At 43.5% G+C, this 27,258-nt stretch overlaps 1 protein-coding gene across 1 annotated transcript in view; it reads left to right on the top strand.

The window, feature by feature from the left end:
* Positions 1-27,258, top strand: part of PGM2L1 (phosphoglucomutase 2 like 1) — a 148,223-nt gene that overhangs the window by 71,507 nt on the left and 49,458 nt on the right. The window contains 2 exon segments of the mRNA XM_033948576.1: positions 9,136-9,233; positions 20,331-20,511. Coding sequence (XP_033804467.1) covers positions 9,136-9,233; positions 20,331-20,511 — 279 coding nt within the window.

The raw sequence follows: 27,258 nt of genomic DNA, 5'->3' as shown, positions 1-27,258 counted from the left end.
TCTTACTTCTGATGATATTCAAAAGCAAGCATATTGATTTTTCCAACGGAATGCTGGGGGAAGAGCTTACTTGTCTGGTTGGATCAGGGCAAAGGGCTCTCGGTAATGGTGGCTGGTCCTGTTGCTGCTTAGGTGTAAAAAACAGTTGATTTTCCTAGTGGATTGCAGGGGGAGGTGGAGCTCACACTCTTGGCTGGATCGGGTCTGTGGGCTCTTGGTAGTTGCGGATAGTTCTGCTACTGCTGAGGTGTAAAAGCAGTTGATTTCCCACTGTTGCTGATATTTAAAAGCAGGTAGATTGATCTCTCCAATGGACTGCAGAGGGAGGAGCTCACATGCCTGGCTGGATCGGGGCAAAGGGCTCTCGGTATTGGTGGCTGGTCCTGCTGCTGCTTAGGTGTAAAAGCAGTTGATTTTCCTAGCGGACTGCAGGGAGGGTGAAGCTCATATTTTTGCAGGATCGGGACTGTGGGTTTTTGGTGGGTTGGTCCCGCTGCTGCTTAGGTGTAAAGGCAATTGATCTCCCAATGCTGCTATTTAAAAGCAGGCAGATTGTCCAGGGAGAGGAGCTCTGCACTCAAACTGCCATCCTCCTCGCCTCCAAGTTCCGGAATAATCATCAAATGACTTGGCACATAAAGCTCAGAAGCACAAACATTCTTCTCTCAGGCATAGTACTGCATTTTCCCAAGCGTTGACACACTGAAGACTCTTCTTCCATCCAGCTGATATCTCTTTTCAGGCCTGACATTCAGTACAGCAGACTGCTTTCAAGCCGATGTTTCTTCCAGTATCAGCACCTTCTTTTCAGGAGGTGATCCGGGCTATGGGCTTTTGGGGCTACCGCAGACACAGGCGTTACTGCAGATGCAGGCTTCACAGGTGTTAAATGCTTCCCTGACCGAGGATAAGTTGAAGCATCAATCAAGGATGAGTTCACACACCCCTGCTCAACATCAAGCATCGGGGTTGGCACATATCCACTCCTATCCATCATCATCAGCAGAGGTGTTATCTCCTGGGTCAGACTATCGACCTACACCTTGACACACACTCCGATTCACCTATCAGAGAGTACTTTGAGAACTCCGACTCAGATATTTCCTGCCATTCAGTTTCCGTCTCTGCCAGAAAGTATCTCTTACTGGTTTTGTCCGGCATATGGGTCAGGCTTTGCACATCAGAATGGAAACAGGATGAACTTGACTTTGAACTTTTTGAGCTCCTTGACTGACGCACCACCAAACGAATGCATTAAAGTACTTTTGCAAAGGGTCATGAATAAAATAGTCAAGAACTAGGAGAATGCCCTAGTCTTCGTGGGGCTCCTAAAATGGTAGGCACAATATATATGTAGAATACAAGTGTATTCAGGATTTGAACAAACTTGACGCCATTCATTAGTTGTGGTATCTGCCCTCAAGTGTTCATGCAGCTCACAATCTTACGTGTCTGCTCTTTCAGGCAGAGAGGTCAGGACATCTTTTGGCAATCACATTTTCCAATCTATGCTCATAAATTCTACATGTCCATTTATTTTAAATCCTTACTTAAATAATTCCAAATTCGAAGAATTCTTCCTTCCAGACAAACTAAAGGAGTTTCAATAATTATCTAAGAATAATGTTCACTATAAGATAATATGACTAGAGGAATTTTCAATGCATTTGATGTTTTCTTCTTGAAAATCTGCATTTGCAGCAGCAATGTGCCATGTAGACTGTCTTAAGAGTATTTGATCTGAAGAGATGCCGAGTGAGGATATGCTAAGGGGAAGAAAAACTCCTGAGATCTTTACGGGTAGTTAGAGGTCTTTTTGATAACAATAACCTTCAAACTTTAATACATACATTCTTTATGTTAAGATTAGACTACTGCAATGTTGTGTATGCTGGCCTTTAATATTAGGCAACTTCAGACTTTACAAAACGCTGCTTTTAAGCTATTAGAACATAAAAGTAAATTTGATCGGGTTACTCCTCTTTTCTTGCATTAATTATCATTGGTTACCGGTTATCTTTAGAATTCAATTTAAAATTTTAGTTTTAACTCCATAAAACATTTCATACTTCTGAGCCTAGTTATTTGCATTATCCCAGGACAAGCAGGCAGCATATTCTCACATGTGGGTGACGTCATCCACGGAGCCCCAGCGCGGACAGCTTTTCAAGCAAACTTGATTGAAGTTTCAAGTTTGCACACTGCACCACGCATGTGTGTGCCTTCCTGATCCACTAGAGGGCGCATACCCTCCTCATGGTCCTCAGTTCTTAGTTTTCCGCTGAGCCAGAAAGACCTTGTCTCTCTTCTCTGCGTTCTTCTAAGTGCCTTTCTGGCACCGCGGCTTCTTTATTTTGTTAGGGAGTCGCTGTGCGTTTGTTAATTGATCGTGTATTTCTTTGTTTCAAAAAAAAAAAAAAAAAAAAAGAGGACTTTTTATTGTGTTTTTCCTCCGGCAGGCCCTTCTTGGGCCTCAGCCATGCGGCTAGGCCTCATTTGCCTGCAGCTGTATTTTCTTCTTCCCTGGCCTCTCTCTGGGCTCACCTCGTGTGAGCAGAATGGCCGGGACCCTCTTTCCTTCGTTGGAATCGGACTGTGCAGCTTCGATCCCCGGTAAGTTTTTCTTTCTTTCTTTCTTCTAGGTGCGTTACCTCGGTAACGCCACCGGCTGAGTCTCAGGCATTCCAGGCATCGAGTGCGATCGTGCCCGCCTCTACGAGACCTTCAAAGCGTGCCTCCTTTCATGGGAATACTCATATCGAGGTTGCCCTTATGGAGTGCACTGCTGCACCTTTATTACCAGTTTCATTGGTACGGTGCCGACTTCTGAAACTCGATGTGCCTCGACGTCGACTGGAGCTTCGTGCCTCGACGTCGACTGGAGCTTCGTCCCTCGACGTCGACTGAGGCTTCGTGCCTCGACGGAGGCTTCGTGCCTCGACGGAGGCTTCGTGCCTCGACGTCGACTGAGGCTTCGTGCCTCGACGTCGACTGAGGCTTGGTGCCTCGACGGAGGCTTGGTGCCTCGACGGAGGTTTGGTGCCTCGACGGAGGCTTCGTGCCTCGACGGGGGCTGTGTGCCTCGACGTCGACGGGGGTTTCGTGCCTCGACGGAGGCTTCGTGCCTCGACGGAGGCTTCGTGCCTCGACGGAGGCTTCGTGCCTCGCCGTCGACTGAGGCTTGGTGCCTCGACGGAGGCTTGGTGCCTCGACGGAGGCTTGGTGCCTCGACGGAGGTTTGGTGCCTCGACGGAGGCTTCGTGCCTCGACGGAGGCTGTGTGCCTCAACGTCGACTGAGGCTTGGTGCCTCGACGGAGGCTTCGTGCCTCGACGGAGGCTTCGTGCCTCGACGGAGGCTGTGTGCCTCGACGTCGACGGGGGTTTCGTGCCTCGACGTCGACTGAGGCTTCGTGCGTCGACGGAGGCTGCGTGCCTCGACGGAGGCTGTGTGCCTCAACGTCGACTGAGGCTTGGTGCCTCGACGGAGGCTTCGTGCCTCGACGGAGGCTGTGTGCCTCGACGTCGACGGGGGTTTCGTGCCTCGACGTCGACTGAGGCTTCGTGCGTCGACGGAGGCTGCGTGCCTCGACGGAGGCTGCGTGCCTCGACGGAGGCTTGGTGCCCCGACGGAGGCTTGGTGCCCCGACGGAGGCTTGGTGCCCCGACGGAGGCTTGGTGCCCCGACGGAGGCTTGGTGCCCCGACGGAGGCTTGGTGCCCCGACGGAGGCTTGGTGCCCCGACGGAGGCTTCGTGCCTCGACGTCGACGGAGGCTTCGTGCCTCGACGTCGACGGAGGCTTCGTGCCTCGACGTCGACGGAGGCTTCGTGCCTCGACGTCGACGGAGGCTTCGTGCCTCGACGTCGACGGAGGCTTCGTGCCTCGACGTCGACGGAGGCTTCGTGCCTCGACGTCGACGGAGGCTTCGTGCCTCAACGGAGGCTTCGTACCTCGACGTCGACGAAGGTTTCGTGCCTCGACGGAGGCTTCGTGCCTCGACGGAGGCTTCGTGCCTCGACCTCGACGGAGGCTTCGTACGTCGACGGAGGTTTCGTGCCTCGACGTCGACGGAGGTTTCGTGCCTCGACGTCGACTGAGGCTTCGTGCCTCAACGGAGGCTTCGTACCTCGACGTCGACGGAGGTTTCGTGCCTCGACGTCGACTGAGGCTTTGTGCCTCAACGGAGGCTTCGTACCTCGACGTCGACGAAGGTTTCGTGCCTCGACGTCGACTGGGGGCTTGGTGCCTCGACGTCGACTGGGGCCTGGTGCCTCGACTGAGGCTTTGTGCCTCGACGTCGACTGCGGCTTGGTGCCTCACCACCGCCTGAGGCCTTGTGCCTCGACGTAGTATGCGGCTGGGTGCCTCGACGTCGTCTAAGGCTTTGTGCTTTGATTTTCTGACTCACTGTCGACTGGGGCTTGGGGTCTCGATGTCGACTGAGGCTGTGTGTCTTTGTACCTTCAACGTCGGCTGCGGCCGTGTGCTCCGCGTCATTTGACGCTGGTGCTTTGACGTCGCCTGAGGCTTGTGCCTCGACGTCGACTGAGGCTGAGGGCCTCATCGTCGGCTGGAGCTCGGTGCCTCGTCGTTGCCGAGGCTTCGTGCCGTCGACGGAAGCTTTGTGCCTTGACGTCACTTGGGCCGTTTTACCTCGGCAGCGGCTGAGGTATTGGGCCTCGGCGTCGACTGCGGGTTTGCGCCTCGGCGTCTCCAGCTCCGGTTTGAGAGGCTTCCCCGCTTTCTCTTCGGTTCATTCCGGGCAGCCGTGACGGAATCTTGTAGTGCGGAGTTTGGTTTCCTGGAGGAGACTCTCTCCCTGCTCCGGCTCTATTGCTCCCGCCATGCGTCATCTCGCTTGGCGCAGAGTGTGGCTGAGGATCCGAACCTCCAGGGTCGTCTCGCCGCTTTTACTTGCGTGAGTTCTGCGCTTCTTCAGGCCTCTCTTGCGGTGGCCACTAACCGCCTCTCAGACCGCGACCGGTCCTTCGCCCCTCGGGACGCCTCCAGCTAAATCCCGTCTGCCTTGGTGGGTTGGTCTCCTTCTCCGGAGGGGCCCTCTGGATACCTTTCTTGTGTTATCTCGGCCTCCTTCGCAGCAGCCGCAATAGCTGCAGCAGCGCCGGGTTAGGGTTCAGCCGCCGGCTTCGGCGACTCCTGGCCGTCCTTTTGACTATTCTCGCATAGCCTCTGGGTTGCTCCCCTTCTGGGGATTCCTCCCCTCCCTTCGGGAGGGGTGTCTCTGTGTCTACGCACCGGGAGTATTGCCTCTCTTCTGTCGGTTGGGCATTCCCATCCTCCCTTCTGCGTCTAGTCCTGGCCCTTCGTGACCTGCACTAGTTTCTAGTACGGGAGTGGGTCAGACTCTGCCCACCCCGGTCTCGGGAGTCCGTCGGGGCGGACCTGGACCCAGTTTGTCTGCGCTCCTTCTTGTCTCGGCCTCAGGGGGAGGCCCTTGTTTGTTTATGCCGGAAGGTGGCCCCTCTGTCCTCGGTCCGCCTCCGGTCTTTTCTGCCTCTGCCTCGGCAGGCTGCCTGTCGGCGCTTGAGTCAGCTGGTGTCTCAGCGGTCTTCGGCCTCGGCTGAGCTGTTGCTGATCCTTTTTGGATCAGGGGTCTCCACGGTGATGTCCCGCTGTTCGTCTGGTTTCATCTTCGTGTTCCCCGCTGGACCCGAGCATCTCAGTGATGGCAGGATCGGGATCCCGCTTCCCAGCACATTGTGGTGCCTCCCTCCTGGACACGCTCGTTTCGTTGGTGGGCCACCACTTCGTATCCCCGCATCAGAAGGTTCTGCCGATGGACTCCTCGGCATGGGCTTAGGGGTGCACCTCGACGGCCTTCGGACTCAGGGTCCTTGGTCGGGTGCAGACTGTCGCAGCCGCATCAATCTGATGGAGCTCCGGGCCATTTACAATGCCGTGGTGGATTTTCGTTATGGGTTGCAAGATTGCGGGGTCCTGGTGCGTCCCGACATCTCGGTGGCGTTATTTCTGTGACCAAGCCAGGGTGTACAGGTTCCCTGTTACTTTGCAGGGAAGCCCTTCGTCATTGGCAGGGGACGTTACACCACTGCTTCTTTCTTCGGGCGGTGTTTTTCCAGGGCGTGCAGCATTGTCTGTTGGACACGTTGAGTCGCCCTTTTCGACCGCATGAATGGTTGCTCCATTCTCGGACTCTGCGGCATGTGGTTGTTCGGTGGGGAACCCAACAGGTAGTTCTGTTCGCTTCGCCCCTCACTCACTGGTTGCCTCGATATTGCTCGAGGATGTTCTCCTGGGTTCGCATCGAGGAGGATGCTTGCCTTCTCGATGGAATGGGCAGGTTCCTCTATGCGTTCCCTCCCTTTACTCTGATTCTCGGGTCTTTGATACACCTCCTGTCGGTCTGCGCCACCAGGATCTTGATGGCTCCTCTGTGGCCCTGGCGGCCATGGTTCTCCCTGCTCCTCCAGCGTGTCAGGGAGACTCAGCTTCTACCTATGTTCCCGTCTCCGCTGTCTCAGTGTTGCGGTTTCTGTTGCATTCCAATCTGCAGTCTCTACACTTATCAGCTTGGTTCCTCGCAACGTGCCTCCCTCCTTCTGTTTCTCTCAGTCGGTGGGGGTGTTCTCGAGGCCTCTCGAAAGATCTCCACTCGGCAATGCTTTTCCCAGATATGGTCCTGATTTGCTGAGTGGTGTGCTGAGCACCGCATGGATTCGCTCTCTGCCTCCTTGCCTTCAGTGCTGGATTTTCTGTTGCACTTGTCTCGGTCTGGTCTCAAATCTACATCTATTCGAGTCCACCTCTGTGCTTTTGCTGCCTTTCTTCGGCCGCTAAATGGGACGCTGCTCTCCGTCCACCAGATGGTTTCCCGTTTTATGAGGGATTTCTTCATTGTACATCCCTCCGGTGGTTTGGGATCTTTGTGTGTTCCTGGCTCAATTGGTGATACCTCCATTTGATTCCATTGATGAAGCTCTTTTGAATTACTTCACCTGGCAGGTGGGTTTCCTGGTTGCTCTCACGTCTGCTCGCAGAGTCAGTGAGCTGCAAGCTCTGGTTGCGGACCCGTCTTTTCCTGTATTTCATCATGACACGGTGGTCCTGCGTACTCAACCCCGGTTCTTGTCCAGGGTGGTTTCGGACTTTCCTTTCGATCTTTCCATTGTTCTTCCGGTCTTTTTTCCGAAGCCCCACTCGCCTCCTAGCGAGGTGGCGCTTCGCACAATTGACTGTCAGAGGGCGTTGGCTTTTTGTCTTCAACGCACTCAGTCTCCTTGGACGGTTCCTCAATTCTTTTTGTCCTTCGACCCTAATTGGTTGGGACGCCCAGTTTCCAAGCGCACCTTGTCCAACTGGTTGGCTGCTTGTTTTTCCTTTTGCTACGCTCAGGCTGGTCTCGCGCTGCAATGTCGAGTCACGGGACATAAAGTCCGAGCGATGGCGGCTTCTGTAGCTTTCCTCAGGTCGACGCCTATCGAGGAGATTTGCAAGGCTGCCACTTGGTCTTCGGTTCATACTTTCACCTCCCACTACTGCCTGGATACTCTGTCCAGGAGCGACGGCCGGTTTGGCCAGTCGGTTTTGCGTAATCTGTTTTCTTGTATTGCCAACTTCCCTCCGTCCCTTTTTGGTTAGCTTGGAGGTCACCCACATGTGAGAATATGCTGCCTGCTTGTCCTGGGATAAAGCACAGTTACTTACCGTAACAGGTGTTATCCAGGGACAGCAGGCAGATATTCTCACAACCCGCCCGCCTCCCCGAGGTTGGCTTCTTTGCTAGCTATCTGAACTGAGGACCATGAGGAGGGTATGCGCCCTCTAGTGGATCAGGAAGGCACACACATGCGTGGTGCAGTGTGCAAACTTGAAACTTCAATCAAGTTTGCTTGAAAAGCTGTCCGCGCTGGGGCTCCGTGGATGACGTCACCCACATGTGAGAATATCTGCCTGCTGTCCCTGGATAACACCTGTTACGGTAAGTAACTGTGCTTTCTCTGACCATTTCATATACTCCAAGGTGAACATTGGTTTTGCCATCAGTAAATAGAACTACACTTCTCTCTCTGCATTCACGGTTCCAATTATTCACGGTTTTTAGCTTGCTGGGTCCTCCCTCCAAATTACATCAGCTTGCATAGAGAAATCGCTGATTCCAAGCGTTTACAGAGAAAATCGCTGATTCCCAGCATTTTGTTTACCGTGTTTTGCCTCTCCTTCAGAAACAGGCCAGGTCTCCCACCATGTTATTCACGGTTTCACCATATTCACGATGGTTTTTAATAGAAAACAGCAAATAACATATAAAAAAGTTATTTGTGGTTTTTCAGTATTTGCGGTTCTGTTAATTCCCTATCATAGCAAATACGGAGGGAGAAGTGTAGATGGACTTGGAATAAGGTGTTCTTTTTTTTGGTCCCTAGTCTTTGGAATCGGCTTCCAAGTTTCATTCTTAATGAAGTTAATCATAAAGCTTTTAAAAAGTAATTAAAATGCATTTTATTTCAGTGTCTCTCCAGACTGGCACAGCACACTGATGGTAATAGCTCACCATGACCAGCAGGTGGAGACTGAGACATAAACTTTTGGCTGTAATACAGTGGTCTCAAACTCAAACCCTTTGCAGGGCCACATTTTGGATTTGTAGATACTTGGAGGGCTTCAGAAAAAATAGTAAATGTCTTGTTAAAGAAATGACTCCCGTCTTTTCGTATGGAGATTCTGAGGTCTCCCAAAATTGTCTCAGAGTTCCACCTCAGCCAATCCATAATTTTTGCCTGTTTTCTTTCCAAAGCCGCATTCCTAGCCTGGAGATGCAGGTCTTTACATTTTGGACTGCAAACGTGCTCTGGTGTACTACCTGGACCAGACTAAACCACATAGAGAATGCTCCCAACTCTCTGTGGCATTTGATCCTAACAGACTTGTAGAGTTGCTGTTATCAAGAAAACCATCTCTAATCTGCTAGCGAAATATGCCCTGTGCTAGTTTATAACTGCCCTAAAACAATCTCTTTAATACAATACCTTCAATTAGTAGATTTGGTATAAAATTGACCTGTCCCAATATTTTGATGATTTTAATATTTATATTAGGTAGCACACTTTGATTATTAGACTAATATTTTTACTTTTTTGGAAATCACATTTTCAGGAGCTGTCTTTGAGACTTGCAGAAAAAGAAGGTGCCAGGGTGGTACTGGCAACTGATCCAGATGCTGATCGATTAGCAGTGGCAGAACTACAAGAAAAGTATGTACCTATTGTATGTTTATATATATAATTGATGTGTGGAGTGTGATTTGTATGTGTGCCTGTTTTTTTTGGGGTGTGTGTGTGTCTCTTTTGGATGTTTATATGTCACTATTTACCTTTCTATTTTGATTCCATTTTACCACCACACTGTGTCAACCAGTTCCATTACATCTATCTATCCATCATCCGCTTGGCACACTTGTTGGTGAAGTCCTAGACTGATCCTATGTTGTCTGTGCTCATTCCTAGCTATAGTAAGCTTTTGGCTTACTGGGCATGTGCAGGGATGCCCCCCTTCTGAGGCTCTTCCCTTGTCTTGCCAGTAATTTTCTTAGCAACTCCTGACATGTTCTCTCTCTCTCATATTTCTAACATGTTCCAGAGCTTAACTATTCTCTGAGTGAAAAAATATTTCCTCCTATTGGTTCTAAAAGTATTTCCCTGCCCATCAACTTCAACTCCTATATTGTCAACATTCTACTTCTCTCCAGGGTCCTTCAGAAAGTATAGAATGTCAGGAGCAACTCTGGGTAAGAGCGAACAAGAAAAGGACCTGGGTGTACTGATAGATAGGAACCTGAAGCCGTCGGCACAATGTGCGGCAGCGGCAAAGAAAGCAAACAGAATGTTGGGCATGATAAAGAAAGGAATCACGAGTAGATCGGAGAAAGTCATAATGCCGCTTTATAGAGCAATGGTCAGACCACACTTGGAATACTGTGTACAACATTGGTCTCCCAACCTAAAGAAGGATATAAAACTGCTGGAGAGGGTGCAGAGACGAGCAACGAAACTAATAAGAGGTATGGAGAAATTGGAATATGAGGAACGACTCAAGAAACTAGGATTGTTCTCCCTTGAGAAGAGGAGGCTGCGAGGGGACATGATAGAGACGTTCAAAATACTGAAAGACATCGATAAAATAGAGCAGAAAAACAAATTATTTACATTGTCCAATGTGACACGGACAAGAGGACATGGTTTGAAGCTAAGGGGTGACAAGTCCAGGACAAATGTCAGGAAGTTCTGCTTTACGCAGCGAGTGGTGGACGCATGGAATGCTCTTCCACAGGAGGTTATTAAGGAATCCACTGTGCTAGGATTCAAAGGCAAATTAGATGCACATCTCCTTATGAGAGGCATAGAGGGATATGGGTGATTAGAACAATCAGGTGTATACCTGACTGGGCCTCCGCGTGTGCGGATCGCCGGACTCGATGGACCATGGGTCTGATCCGGAGATGGCAATTCTTATGTTCTTATGTTCTTATGTCCTATAGGACTCTGTCCATCTCATCCTGATTGTTCCTCAGTGGCCCAGACAAATACGGTTTCCTCTTCTTGAAGTTCCACCAATTCCTCCTGGCTTCGGTTCCAGTCTCCCAGTCAGTAAAGGATATACTTCTTACAACCAGGCGACCAACCACTAGAAAATCATATCTATTTAAGTGGTTGCATTTCTCTAATTGGGCCTCTTCCCAGAAGCAGGACCCCTTCACATGATCAATAGAATACATTCTGACATATCTCTTCCACCTATCAGATTCAAGTTTCAAGACAAATTTTGTGCAAATACACTTATCCACAATCTCTGCCTATCATATCTCATTGGATGGACAACCAGTCTCTCAGCAGCATCTTGTAATGCGTTTCCTCAGAGGTCTTAACAATCTTTGACCTCTACTTCGTGATCCGCCAACACCATGGGATCTTCTAGACTGAAGTCCTAGACTGATCCTGTGTGTCTTGCTCTCCCCTAGCTATAGAAAGCTTTTGGCTTACTGAACGTATGCAGGGACTCAGCCTTCTGAGGCTCCCTACTTGCCTTGGCCAGTTTTGTCTCTAGCTGTTGTACAAGCCTAGATCTATAGTTGCTTGAGGGGATGGCAGGAGGGTATGTATGACTGCATATCACTGCTGTCTTTGGAGAACCCCCATTACAGGTAAGCAACTTCACTTTCTCTGAAGACCAGCAGGGGAGATGCAGCCAAACTTGTTGGTGAGTCCCAAGCTACAAAGCTTAACAGAGCGGAGGAAAGAATTTAAGGAACAAATACGTTTTCATAAGATTGTCCAAAACAAGTGTCCTGTGCTGCGCCCTGGTCTAAGCATTAATACCTAGTAAAAGTATGAACAGAGGACCAGGTTGCTGCTCTGCAAATGTCCTGTAATGGGATTAATTGGAGGTTTGCCACTGAAGAAGCTGTAGCACGCAAGTTGTGTGCGCCAATTTTGCTGGGGAGTGGCTGACATGCTGTCTTTTTAGCAGAATTGAATGCAATGGAAAATCCACATAGAGGTGGTTTGTTTAGAAGCTGGTGAAACCGGTTTTGATGATAAAAAGCTGATTCATATGATGAATAGCTGCAGTTGCTCAAGCTAAAGCATCAGAGCTCTTCTACAGTCCAAAGTATGTAGGCGGCGTTCTGCCGGTGAGGCATGTGGATAGGGGATAAAAGATGGTTCCCCTTAAATCTTGGTGGTCCAATGGTGTATTGAGCTGGGACAGGAGCCATATCTCCCTTTCCTGGGGTGAGGTGTCGGGTCCTGTCCCGGCTGCCATCCAGCTGTAGAATCACTGCGCGCCCCTTCCTTCCTTCCCTGCTGTAGAATCTCTGCATGGCCCCCTCCCTCCCTTCCTTAGAGAAGCAGTGTAGGACTTCCCTGGGGCCTACCTTAATCACTGATGGTCCAGTTCTGAAAAAATGGCTGCAACGAGTTCCTGTGGAAAATCCCAGGACAACCCTGACGTACACCGACCCCCCTCCTTTTCTATGTTCAAGAAAAGGATCAATACTTAGATATTTGCACTGGCCTTTAATACCGTACCTCAATGTAAAGCTCTGTCTCTCTTAAAAACGGGCTGAAAACTTATGGAGCAAGCTGCCTGAACTATTGTTTTCCTGTGTTTATGTGTGTATGCCAAGACTATTGTTTTCCTCTGTGTATGTATGGATGTTTTTGATGAGCCTGGTAGCAAAGATTCTAATGTGTGACTACATACTGTCGTGCTTGTTCTCAGATAAAGTGAAGTTCTCGACTGTAACATGTATTTTCTGAAGACAGGAGTTGAAGGGTTCTTATTATATTGTGTATGTTAATAATAATAAAGGGGAGGGGGTGGGTTAAAGGTTTATATATATATACAGTTGTTGTTTTTCTTGATAGATTTCCAAGTGATGCTTTCAGGACTATGTATGGTTTTAATTTGTACACTTGTTGAAAGATTTAAAAAAAGTTTTATTAAAATATGGGAGCCATTAACATCTTTTTGTCATGATTAAATGCCATTTTTCTATTAATTATACACCGCTTAGTGTTGAAAGAGGGGAAGGGTTTAATAGGAGGGTTTATGATCTTATAATGAATAATGGGCTTAGAGGGAGGGTGGGGGGGGAGAGTGGCATTTATATTTATAAGATACAATGATAAGATATTCAAGTGGTCTAATTTTTTTTTTTTAATTTCTTTATTCTTTTTCAAACTTACATCAAGTGCACAAAAAGAACAACATGAAATACTATCGTATAACACTTGCACATCATACATTATATTCTTAATATGTAAATTAATTAAAAACCCTCCCCCCTCCCATCTTTCTATACAATCATTAAAACTATCATATTCCTTCAAAATTTCAATTTTGCTACATCTTATCTTCCAATCTCCCCACCCCCCTATGTATATTATCAAAGAAAAATGATGCCTATTCACTACAAAAATCAACCATCGGTCTCCGTATCTTTAAAAAATTTTTATAACTTCCTTTCTGTATTGCAATTGCTCTTTCCATCTTGTAAATATGACACAGGGAATTCCACCAAAACGTATAATTGAGATTACTATAATTTTTCCAGTTGTTAGTAATATGTTGCATAGCAACACCCGTCATTATCATCAAAAGCTTATTATTATGTGCTGATAATTGACTTTTTTTCCTCATAGACATACCGAACAGAACAGTATCATATGATATTTCCACATGATTTTCCAATAAGCAATTTATTTGAGACCAAATTGAATTCCAAAAATTCCTAATGCAGGGGCAATAAAAAATTAGATGATCCAATGTCCCCACTTCTAGATTACAGTGCCAGCATCTATTAGATTTAGAGCTATCCAACTTTTGTAAACGAACTGGGGTCCAAAAAGCTCTATGTAATAAAAAGAACCAAGTTTGTCTCATAGATGCTGACACTGTACATCTCATTCTCTAAGACCAAATTCGTGGCCATTGAGAAGCAGAAATATTATGCTTAATCTCAATGCTCCAAATGTCTCTCAGACCAGTTTTTGGCTTTTTATTTAAAAATCCAGATAATAATTTATACCACTGTGCGGCTAGGTGTCCCATGAAATCAGCCTGGAAACATAGGAACTCCAAACTATATTGAGTATTAAGAGTTTTCCATTCAGGGAACCCCACCTGAATAGCCTGCTTCAGCTGCAACCATTTAAAACTTTGTGATTTATCAAGACCAAATCTAATTTGCAACTGTGAAAAGTCAAGCAGTTTACCATTTAAAATAACATCATTTAAAGTTCTTATGCCTGCTATAATCCAGTGTTTCCATAAGATTTGAGCTCCGCCAATTCGAATCTTGGAGTTTATCCATAAAGATTGATTTGTTGATTTGCTTATTGGAATAGATGTTAGATTACTAATGTATCTCAAAGTTTTCCATGTATCAATCAAAATTCTGTTCTGTTTATATCTTCTAGGCATTTTTATACTAACAACATGAACTAAATGTAAAGGAAACATAAGACGCCACTCCAAATATAACCAATCTGGAGCATTATCATAGAGTTCTGGGAGGATCCAATACATACCCTGGCTTAAAATATAGGCTTGATGGTACCTATAAAAGTTTGGAAATTTAACCCCTCCCTCCTCAATTGGCTTTTGTAGAGATACTAGAGCAATCCTAGGTCTTTTACCCAGCCAAATAAATTTCATAAGAATACCATTACGTTTTTTATAAAATGACCCCTGAAAAAATATTGGTATCATACTCATTTGGTAACAAACTACAGGCAGAATCATCATTTTAATTGTTTGCACTCTCCCCCACCATGAAAGATGTAACGGATTCCAATGCTCACATACTTCTGTTATTTTTTTTAATAAAAGTTTTTCATTCTCTTTCAAAGTGTCTTCCAGCGTCTTTTTTATCATTATACCTAAATATTTTAATCCCTCTTCTTTCCAGGTAAATGAAAAAGCATCAAATGAACCTTTAGTACAATGTACATTAAGAGGAAGAATCTCAGACTTATTCCAATTGATTTTATATCCTGAAAATTTTCCAAATGTATCAATCAACTCCAATAAACATGGAATGGTAGATTCAGGATTCCTCAAATACAGCAATATGTTATCCGCATATGCTGAAACTTTATATTCTCTATCAGAAAAGAGAATACCCTGTATCCCCTTTGCTTGTTGAATGGCCAATAACAAGGGTTCTAATACAATATCAAAAAGCAAAGGAGATAACGGACAACCCTGTCTAACCCCCCTCCGCAAAGTAAACCGATCAGAGAAACTATTATTAATGTACAATCTTGCAGAAGGGGAGCTATACAAAGCTTGAATCATTTGAATAAATCCCGGACCAATACCAAACCAACCAAGTGCTTGATACATAAAAGACCATTCAACTCTGTCAAATGCTTTTTCCGCATCTAAAGAAATGGAAAAAACCGGATCTGCAATTTCTTTAGATAAATTTAACATATGAAAAGCCAATCTAGTATTATCAGAGGAATGTCTTTTTGCCACGAAACCAGTTTGATGCATATCAATGATAAAAGGGAGAGCCTTAGCTAATCGTAAAGCCAAAATCTTGGCCAAAAGTTTACCATCCACATTTATTAATGAAATGGGCCTGTAATTTGCAACCAAAGTAGGATCTCTATTTGGCTTTGGCAAAACAATTGTTACTGATTCCGCCATAGTACCTGTAATACATCCCTTAGACAATTGGGATTTAAATAAATTTAATAATTGAGGTAATAGAGAAACTTGAAATGATTTGTAAAATTCCACTGTAAATCCATCCCCACCTGGAGCGGATCCAACTCTAAGAGATTTCAATGCCGTTTCTAATTCTTTTAATGATATAGGCTCATCTAAACTCCTTTTTATATGATCAGGAACTTTCGGACCAATAATTAAATTTAAAAAATCTATACCATCCTTCTCTTTACCCTCATAAGATTCAGAAGAGTATAGTTCTTTATAAAACTTTAAAAATTTACTTAAAATGCTCTCAATTTGGGAATGCATCTCACCTTTCTCATCTTTAATTGCAATAACTTTTGTTCTTCTTTTCTTTGCTTTAAGGTAATTCGCCAATAACCTACCCGCCTTATTTGAATTTCCATAATACAAAGTTTGTTGATAAAAAAGGTCCTTCCTTATCAATTTTGACGCTAATTCATTATAATTACCTTTTGCTTTTAATAAATCTTGTAAAGTGTCATGTTCCCATTTATTTATCAATTTATCTTCCAAAACTTTAATTTCTCTTTCTAACTTAGAATATTGATTCTTAATTTATTTCCTAATATAAGCAGAGTAAGAAATAATATTACCTCTTAAAGTAGCCTTAAAAGCATCCCAAATATTTTCCATTGAAATTTCGTCTGATAAATTATCTTGAAAATATTCATTAATTTTTAATTTTAATTCATCTAAAAATTTTGTATCAACAAGCAATGTGTTATCAAATCTCCAAATAGGTCTACTATACTCTTGCTGATCTATTTGAAGCTCTATCCATACACCCCCATGATCAGATATAATAATTGGGTCTATAGAAGTTTTTAACACTTGTTGAACTAAATGAGTTGAAACAAAAATATAATCAATTCTAGAAAAAGACTTGTTCACAAGTTCATAAAAGGAAAATTCCCGATCATTAAAATGAAGAATACGCCATATATCTTTTAAATCACATGAATGTACCAAATTGTCTAACCCTAATGATTTTATATCTCTACAAGGTTTTTTATCTAATAATGGATCCATAACAGCATTAAAATCTCCAGCCACAACCAATTTGGAAGCAGCCAGTGGGAGTAACAATCTCTGTACTATCTTAAAGAATTCATTTTGATTCGAATTAGGGGCGTACAAATTAAACAAAGCCAGGGTATTATTTCCCATTCTCATCTCTACATGGACCCATCTTCCCTTTGGATCTGAACCTACCATTTTAAAATTAGCAGTACATTTCTTATTAATAAGAATAGCTACCCCTGCCTTTTTCCCATCAGCAGGAGCAAAAAAACAATGTTTCACCCAATTTTTTTCCAATTTTTTTGATTCTAATATAGACAAGTGAGTCTCTTGGATGTAATAAATATCCGCATTCTGCTTTTTTAAGAATGCTAATATTTTATTCCTTTTAACCTGATGGTTGAGTCCATTCACATTTAAAGAAAAAATTTTAAAGTTACTCATAACCTTTTTTATAAGAATAATCTAACAAAAATAAGTAAATCAAATTGTTCCACAGTTCCTGAATATGCATCATTTTCCAAAATTCTAATTTTTTATACAAAACCTTATAACTGTAACCCCAACCCTCCCTATCCCACCCCCCACCCTTATTCATCATTGAGAACTTGAAAACGCACATTTGATGGTAAGTTCTGAGATGTACCCCACAAGCTTAAATATTGCAAATAATTATATCAATATAATAAGCCAAAAAAGAATTGAGTGAATATATCATTCATTAATCAGCGATTATTACATATCCTTAAACAAGACATAAAAATCATTATACTACATCTCATACATTTTAATTTCATTCAAATGAAATGACATATATATTAGATTATTAAAGACTCATCTCTCAAATTAACTCTTCTTAAAACTACAAAGATAAGTTAAATTAATTAATTTCATTTGAAATAAGGAAACCTATTTCTCTCAATTCATTTCCTCCCTAATATAATACCATCTTTTGCATCTTATTTTAATTAACTAATATGTGTTATCTTCTTTTAAACTCTTACCACAAAATGATATCATCTTCCCATCTATAACATAGATTCCTCAATATAATGAACAGAATAATTATATAATACACATCTCTCAAAAAACAAAAATGTTATCAGAATTCTCATCTAACTCTTCATAAAATGCTGTCCAAAGAACAAACATGCAGTGTCCTTAATATATTTCAAATTCTAATGCACTTGTAATACTTCCTTGTTTTCTGTGACCCGGAAGTAAAGAAGCAATCCTTGGACTAAACCATTATCTCATATAAACCCTAATGAGACTATAAACTAAAAATAAAACAAAAGAAAGCAAAGCAGCAAATGATACTAAAACAACTAAACACTTTCCATATCATTGTATTTTCCCCCACTTTTTCATCTCAAAAACTGAGAGATACTCAGAATATTCCCTGTTTGTTGCTGTAGTTCCATCTTATTTTTCACCGATCATTTGGGCTCTTCCAGCACTGCTGCAACATAGCATTATGAATTGCCAGGAACCATTCTCCAAGTAAGAAGCACAATGTAAAGTTTTTCTTTGTAGATTCCTAAGAATGTTCCTATATGCTCCTAAATAAAACCTCAGCGTTTTTATTAAAAACATGGCACACTCATACCATATGGCACATTTAGAACAAGATGATATAATAGAATCTGCACAGAAAGAAATTCTCTAATTTACATATCTTCCTCCATCTTCTTTGCAAGTATTCCAAATAGAATGTTAACTAATATTACTGTGTGTTTGAGGACAGTTAATTCAGTTGAATTCAAAAAGGATTCCATTTCTCCAAACATAAAATATAAACCTATCTTAACTTTATCTTTTTACTTCCTTTTTACTTCTTTTCTTTTCAATCCTTCAAATAAAAAAGTACAAGTCCATCGGAACTTTTTATCTTCATCTTATGATATCATCAGATGCTCACAATCATCTAAAAAGTCTTTCAATTTGTCAGGACAATCAAAATTCATGGTTTTATTGGCATAGGTTACCCTCATTATAGCAGGGTATAATAAGCCAAACTTAGCTCCTAATTGCCTCATTTGTGGCCGTAAATCCAACATTTTTTTCCTCTTATCAGCAGTGGCCTTAGCAAAATCTGGAACTATGTGAATTTTTGCGTCCTGACATTTTAAGTTCTTATTTTCCTTTGCAAGCTTTATGATTTCCATCACCTGTTGGTGCCTTAACAGCTTAAAAATCAAAGGACGTGGTCTTAAATCCTTGCCAACTCTTCTAACAGGAATCCTGTGAGCTCTTTCAAACTCTAAAGGAAATTTTAATTTGAGTGGTAAAATCTTAGGAAGAAACTGTACAAGAAAGGTGATGGCATCATTATTTTCAACACCTTCAGGAAATTATTCCGTTTTTCCCTGTTAATAATATCTTCCATTTCTTTAGAGAGAAATTCCACTTTTTCTTTATACATTTTACATTTCTTTAACTCAGCTTCATTTGCTGACATTCTTTTTTCCATCTGGTCCGTTTTTAGTTCAAATCTTTCCATTCTTGCTGTGAGACTTTTCATTTCTTCTTTCACTTCCTTCAGATTTTTAGCGTTGTCAGAAACAATCTCAGTTATTAGTTTCAGTTGAGCAGAAATATCACCATTATCCTCTTTTGGCAGAGGCACTTTCGCAGGATCCAGCTTTGATCTTTTAACACCTCCACCACTTGTGTTAGCTCCTTCATTCTTCATCTGTTTATTTGTAGCCATAACCAGACTTGAAATCACTAAAATAAAACTAAATTAGTGACTTATTATTTCCTTCAGAAAGCTTGTGATATCAGAGCTCACTCAGCACTCAACCATCCAGCTGCGCTTCCAAGCCACGCCCCCAAGTGGTCTAATTAATAGTGTTTATTATGAATTTTGTACACTTGATGAAAGTTTAAAAATGAATAAAAAAAAAAAGAATAAAGATATATATATATAAAGATATATATATAAAGATATATATATATATATATAAAAAGAAGACAGGAGTTGAATTCTTTGGGGGGGGGGTTAAATCTGAGTTGAGCAGGCAGGAAGACATGTGCCACAAATTGCTAGAATAAATAAGAACAAAGGGCAACATCTGTACCAGGGCTCCGTTAATGATGCCATTCACAGGTGAAAACATATGTCCTGCTGTCCTTGGAGAACACCTGCTTATGGCTTTGACTATGCTGATTATATTTATAGCTATATTGTGTTTTGCTGTGTGTAAATATTAATTGTTGCCCCAGTACAACATAAGAACATAAGAATTGCCGCTGCTGGGTTAGACCAGTGGTCCATTATGCCCAAAATTTAGATTGTGAAGCCTACTAGGGACAGATAAAAGTACCTATATATATAAGATGTAAACTGCTTTGGTTGTACCGCAGAAAAGCAGTATATCAAGAATATTAACAATAGTAATAAATTTTCTTTAGCTACATCAGCTTTAGCTGTACATGAACCCTAATGCATGTGTTTATTTTTGAATAAGACTACATTACATTTCAAGTAGAACAGATATGATTGTAGCACTAGTACATTCATGTATTGTTGTACAGTGTTTTGCTGTGTTTCACGAAGGGCAGATAGGTAAATTAATAAAAGTGAAGTATTTGTGAAGGCAGCAAGGGAATAGGTACCAAATAATGCTTATGAATTTTAAAAGTTGAATTTATGCAACATGGTCCTACCTTGAACTAAACTTGCTAATAAGAGTGTTGCTTTTTTTTTTTTTTTTTTTTGGAGACTAAAAGTGCATGCCATATTTACTCTTGGTGGAATTCTGCAAGTGCAGAATTCCTCACCCCCCTCAAGACACATAGTATTATGCATATGCTGTGCAGAATTTAATGCCGACAAAGGCAGTAAAAGAGGAAGTAACCCGCTGCACAGTAGGTCATTTCCTCCTCCTGTGCTGGCTTAGACTTGACTCACAAATTTCTGCCAGGAGTACATGTTGGGAAGAGACAAGTTTCAGTTGAACCATTCTGAAGCCATTACATAGCTAAATTGTCCAGTGAAGCATGTTAATGACACAGAAATGTCTGTCTTGTTTGTTTTGGGGGTTTTTTATTTGTTTGTTTAGCGGCCGTTGGAAAGTATTTACAGGAAATGAGCTGGCAGCTTTGCTTGGATGGTGGATGTTTGCATGTTGGAAGAAGAACCGTACAAAGGAAGCAAATGTGAAGAACGTTTATATGCTAGCAACCACAGTCTCATCTAAAATCTTGAAGGCCATTGCACTTATGGAAGGATTTCAGTTTGAGGTAAGAACTTTGTAATCCAAGATGTGTATCTTGTAAGGCATATGACACAAGATATTTTACTTCACCGTAAGATAATTTGCCAATAATTTTCCCGCCTTATTTGAATTTCCATAATACAAAGCCTGCTGAGAGAATAAATCTTTCCTTATCACTTTAGATGAAATCTCATATTTACCTTTGACTTTTAAAAGATCCTGTTGTGTAGAATAATCCCACTTTTCTATTAACTTTAATTCCAAAGATTTAATTTCTTTCTCTAAATCAAAAAATTGTTTTTTAACCTGTTTTCTAAGATGGGCTGAATAAGAAATAATTTGTCCTCTCATAGATGCTTTAAAAGCATCCCTTAAAACTTCCCTAGAGATTTCATCCGTGTCATTAAGTTGATAGTAATCTTTCATTTTCAAAAGAAGAATCTCACAAAACTTTGGATCAGCAAGCAATGTATTATCAAATCTCTATACAGGTCTAGTCATATCTTGACCTGCCACTTCAATTTCAATCCATACCCCACCATGATCTGACAAAATGATTGGATCAATGGCAGCCTGCGTCACTTGATGTACTAATTGATTTGAAACAAAAATGTAATCTATTCTAGAAAAAGAATTATGAACATTACAGAATATGATTATAGAATGATATGTTGTATTTTAAATGTGTTATTAAGGAAAATCAAGTGTGTATTTATAAGATATGTCTTTTTCTGTTACACTTGTTGTAATATGTAAAAATGAATAAAAAAAATTATATATATTAAAAAGATATTTTACTTCAGTTCCTTAATCCCAGAACATTTCATTTCTCATTTTTACCATTATTCAACAAAGTCTATATAAAATTATATTTTAAATTATATAGTGCTCAGAAAATGGTTACTTAGTAGCTCATAAGTACTAATTTTTCAACAGTTGTGAGAAATCACCCTTTTTTTTTCCAATTCTTTTTTAAAACATACAATAAGTGTAACAGTAAATGCATCATTTTATTCTCAAATACCACACTTAATATTCTATTAATGTCAATTACAGAATTAATCCCCCTCCCCCCTAATCAATCACAATTTCCAACACGTAAAATATCTATCGTGTACCCCATACCTATATACCAAAATTCATTATCATACCAGACCCCCCTCCTCCCGGATGTGCATTTTTAAAGGGAAAAAAAACCTCAATATTTAGACATTACAATATTTTGTTAATGGCTCCCAAGTCTCATGAAATTTCTTAAAATACGCTTTCTGAGTGGCTTGTGTTCTTTCCATTTTATACATATGACACAAGGAATTCCACCAAAAAACTATAGTTAAGTCTCTTCCAATCTTTCCAATTGCTCGTAATTTGTTGTATGGCAACAAAATCACCCATTTTTGATCATCGCACTTTTCCTGAAAAGAATCCATTCTCAGGTCACAGTTTAAATCTCAAAGGATTGGCAAGAGAAGAAAAAATGAACTTATATGTTCTAATTATGAATTTGCACTTTTCTTCAATGAACAAATAATTCACTGTGGTGTCTTCCTGCGATGCTTTCTTAATCTTCAAAAGTTCATAATGCCTTCACCTTTGTGTATCCATATTTAAAAAAGACTGGGATCCTGGTTTCTCCTTATCAGGCTTCATTAGGGGAAACTGAAACAAACTATAAAAATATTAAATAAAATTCTTCAATATAATCTCATATTTCTTCTCATATATATTGTCATGGCACACTAGAAGGGAATTCCTTCTACCCTCTCCTCGATAACTGACAAAAGACGCCAATTCAGAGTTCAATCATTTGTTCTTCCTATCTTGGCATATGACACCTACTCTCAACTCTCATTGGTTCCCCACATGGAGGTAACATTAAGCACTGAAAGAGGACTCCTTTGTATCCAATCAACTCTGTTTGTCTATTCTACTTCTGAGTCCATTTAGTATGATCGTTTTCCACTGAAATATAAACCGTTGCTAACAATGCAATAATTTAATGCCAATGTTATTCCCTCTAGGGTTCCTTAACCATGTAAGCATTGTAAACTGCAAAACCTTCAGGGAGCGCTGAGTAGATAACCAATGTTCCACTAGGGACCATTCTAGTTTCTGCAATCGAATATTGCTCAAATTGTTCACTATTCTAATCTTGATACTCCTCTTTGTACAACCAATATAATACAGATCACAAGGACATTTAATACAATACGAGAAGAGGTACAATCTGTCCTCTGGGTTAAACGATATGTGATAAGTCCCAGGGATCTGAACTTCTTGTGTCTCCCAACAGTATACAATAGGAAAAGGTTTTGACATTTCAAATGTTCCCTCCTTTATCCGTTGATCTGGAGGCTCCTTTAACATGGAATTCACTAAATAATCAGTTAAATTCCTACCTCTTTTATAAGCAAATCAGGCCTGTTCTTGGAAAATCCATTGTATCTCAATATGAGACCATTGTTTCAAAATGATGTACATATTTTGCCTTATCCCAGGACAAGCAGGCAGCATATTCTCAACATGTGGGTGACATCACCGACAGAGCCCCCTAGTGGACGTTTTCGCAAGCGCACTGCTACACCTGTGACCCAACATCCTTTGGTCTCGGTGCTTATGTTCGAGGACATGCTTAAGGCTATCCTTATATCACAGCTTTCCTCGGTGGTGAGCCAACTGGTTCCGACCTCGAAGTTTCTGATCTCGGTCTCGACCCAGTCCTGGTCTGACCAGCCTGAGCGTCCTTCTCTTGTGTCTCGGGGCCAAGCCCGCAAGACTCGCAGGGTTCCCTTGAGTGATTCTTCGTCTCTGGAATTGGGGCCTGTGATGTTCCGGGGACCTGCGACAGGGGCCCGCTTTTCACCCGCTACTTTGGTGAGACTTAAGCCGAAGACCCCTCCGTCTCAGCAATACAAAATTCCTCCCCAGAGGTATCCGCAGAAATCTACCCCTGCGTTCTCTTGGCCTCCTTCGAAGCGGCCGCAGCAACAGCAGCAGCGTCGGGCTAAGGCCCAGCCGCTGGCTCTGGCAAAGTTTGGGCCGTCTTTTTGACAATTCCAGACTGAGCCTTTGGGATCCCTTCCTCCTGGAACCTTACCCCCCTCCCCATTGGGGGTCATCTCCAATATTTCTATACCCAGTGGGAAAGTCTTACCACCGACAGTTGGGTGCTTTCCATCATCCGGGAGGGATACTCCCTTCACTTCAGTCACATGCCCTTGGACCTTCCTCCAAAAGCGTTTCCTTCTGCCCGGTCTCAGCTATCTCTCCTGCAGGAAGCTCAGGCCCTTTTTCGCCTTCGGGCGGTCGAGGAGGTTCCTCTGGACCAGTGGAATACCAGATTTTATTCCTGGTACTTTCTGGTACCCAAGAAGACGGGGGATCTGCGCCCGATCTTGGACCTCCGTGCTCTGAACAGGTTTCTGGTCAAGGAACGGTTCAGGATGCTCACCCTTCCTACGTTGTACCCCCTCTTGGACGAGGGGGACTTGCTGTGCTCGCTGGACCTAAAGAGGCATACACACACATTCCGATACACCCGGCCTTTCGCCGGTATCTGAGATTCCGGGTGGGGATCTCCATCTCCAGTATCATGTTCTTCCCTTTGGCCTAGCGGCCTCTCCTAGGGTGTTCACGAAATGTCTCGTTGTGGTAGCTACGGCCCTATGTCTCCGCGGCCTGCAGGTGTTTCCCTACCTCGACGACTGGTTGATCAAAGCGTCCTCTCACCATGAAGTTCTGCGAGTGACGACTCAAACCATCTTGCTCCTTCAGAGTCTGGATTTCGAGGTAAACTTCCCCAAGTCTCACCTCTGTCCGTCCCAGTCTCTGGAGTTCGTCGGAACGGTCCTGGACACGGTTCGTCTCCGTTCCTTCTTACCTTGGCCTCGTCTGGAGGCCCTTGTTCGTTTATGCCGAAGGGTGGCCCATCTGTCTTAGGCCCCAGCTTGGCTCCTGATGGTCCTCCTAGGGCACATGGCCTCCACGGTTCACGTGACTCCTTTTGCCAGACTTCACCTCCGTATTCCTCAATGGACTCTAGCGTCCCAATGGAACCAGGATCGGGACCCTGTCTCTCGACTCATTGTTGCGACTCCTTTGTTGAAGCAGTCTCTCTGTTGGTGGATGCTCTCTTCCAATCTTTCCAGAGGTTTTCTGTTTCATGCCTCTTCTCCGCAGAAGGTCCTGACGACGGACTTGTCAGCCTATGCTTGGGGGGCTCATCTGGACGGTCTTCACACTCGGGGTCTTTGGTCCAGTGCCGACCGCCTTTGTCGCATCAATCTGTTGGAGCTTCAATCGATTTTCCTCACCCTGAAAGCTTTTTGTCACCTGCTTCGTGACCGAGTGGTGCTGGTCCGCACGGACAACCAGGTCGCCATGTATTATATCAACAAACAAGGGGGCACGGGGTCCCTGTCCCTGTGCCAAGAGGCGATGCGGCTCTGGGATTGGGCCACCCGCCGCAACATATTTCTTTGAGCGGTCTACATTTAGGGCCAGCACAATTGTCTGGCAGACAAGTTGAGTCGTCTTCTGCAGCCTCACGAGTGGTCCATCCATTTCTTGACCCTGTGCCAGGTGTTTGCTCGTTGGGGGACTCTGGATGTCGATCTGTTCGCGTCCCCTCTCAATCACAAGTTGCCCCATTTCTGCTCCAGGGTTTACACCCCTCTCAGGCTCGAGGCGGATGCTTATCTGCTGGATTGGATGAACCTGTTTCTGTATGCGTTTCCTCCATTTCCCTCTGATTCTGAAGACTCATCAGGCTCAAGTCCACGCGTGCCACCATGATTCTGATAGCTCCTTGGTGGCCTCGACAGCCGTGATTCTCTCTTCTGTTGCAACTCAGTTCCAGGGAGCCGCCTCTTCTGCCTGTTTTTCCTTCTCTGCTTACGCAGAGTCGAGGTTCTCTACTTCATCCCAACCTACAGTCTCTGCACTTGACTGCTTGGTTCCTCGAGACTTAATGCCCTCGTTCCAGTTCTTCAGCTTGTGATGGACGTCCTGGAGGCATCTTGGAAGGTCTCCACGCCAATATTACCATCAGAAGTGGACCCGCTTTTCTTCCTGGTGTGCTACTCGGCAGCAGGAGCCACTATCTGCCTCCTTATCTGCTGTCCTGGAATATCTGTTACACTTGTCTAGCGCTGGACTCAAGTCCTCTTCAGTTCGAGTCCACCTTAGTGCCATTGCTGCTTTTCATCAGCCGATTGACTGGAAGCCTATCTCTGTTCATCCTGTGGTTCTCCCGCTTCATGAATAGGCCTTGTCCATGTTCATCCTCCCCTTAAACCTCCTCCTGTGGTTTGGGATCTTAACGTGGTCCTTGCTCGCTTGATGAAACCCCCATTCGAGCTGCTAGCGCGGGCTCACTTGAAGTATCTTACCTGGACAGTTGTGTTTCTGATTGCTCTCACTTCTGCCCGTCGGGTCAGTGAGCTTCAAGCCTTGGTTGCAGACCCACCTTTCACTGTCTTCCATCATGATAAGGTGGTTCTCTGTACCCATCCTAAGTTCTTGCCTAAGGTTGTTTCTGAGTTTCACATCAACCAATCCATTGTTCTTCCTGTGTTTTTTCCGAAGCCCCATTCTCACCCTGGAGAAGTGGCTCTGCATTCTCTTGATTGTAAGCGTGCGCTGGCCTTCTACTTGAAGCACACCGCTCCTCATCGTTCTGCTCCCTAGCTGTTCCTCTTTCGATCCATTTCTAACTAGTTGGCCGCTTGTATCTCTTTCTGTTACACTCAGGCTGGTCTCTCCCTGCCTGGTCGAGTCACAGGCCACAAGGTCAGAGCGATGGCGGCGTCTGTTGCTTTCCTCCATTCGATTCCCATTGCGGAAATCTGTAAGGCTGCCACTTGGTCCTCGGTTCATACGTTTATCTCGCACTACTGTCTGGATGCTTTCTTCAGGCGTGATGGCCATTTTGGCCAGTCCGTTTTGCAAAATCTGTTCTCCTAAATTGCCAACTCTCCCTCCATCCCGTTCTGGTTAGCTTGGAGGTCTCCCACATGTTGAGAATATGCTGCCTGCTTGTCCTGGGATAAAGCACAGTTACTTACCATAACAGGTGTTATTCGGGGACAGCATGCAGATATTCTCGCAACCCACCCACCTCCCCACGGTTGGCTTCTTTGCTAGCTATCTGAACTGAGGCCACGCTGAGGAGATGCATGCCCTAGGTTGGGCGGGAGGGGCACGTACGGGCCAATCACAAGCTTGAAGGTCTTCAAGCAAGTCTGCTTGTGAAATGTCAGCTAATGGGCTCCGTCGGTGACGTCACCCATATGTTGAGAATATCTGCCTGCTGTCCCTGGATAACACCTATTACGGTATGTAACTGTGCTTTCTGTGAAAATGGTAACACAGAAGTCAAATCTTTGGACACTTGTTTTTCCTTAGAGCACATTAGCCATTCCCGTTGAGAATTGTATGCTCACTTACATGCTGACTGTACTATATTTTTAGGGTATTCCCTTACATAGAATTTCTGTCCCATCTGATAAACTTAAGCTATAAACTCATCTTTGTAGAACACAACTTCCTTAATTGCAAAAACTGTCCCATAGGTATATTGGAGTTCATTGCAAACAGATGGCAACTCTAAAAATGTAACAGTGTTCTCCTATCCGTATGTTTTCTAAAAATGGTGGTAATAAATTCCCCTTTATCATATAGTATTTGTATATTCAAAAATTGTATAGTGCTTATATTCCAATTAGCTGTAAACTGAATATGTTGATCACTCATTATCCATTTAAGAAATTCT

Source organism: Geotrypetes seraphini, chromosome 6 (assembly GCF_902459505.1).
Source record: "Geotrypetes seraphini chromosome 6, aGeoSer1.1, whole genome shotgun sequence".
Taxonomy (NCBI): Eukaryota; Metazoa; Chordata; class Amphibia; order Gymnophiona; family Dermophiidae; genus Geotrypetes; species Geotrypetes seraphini.
Note: the sequence above shows the minus strand (reverse complement) of the source record. Positions and strands in the feature narration are given on the sequence as shown.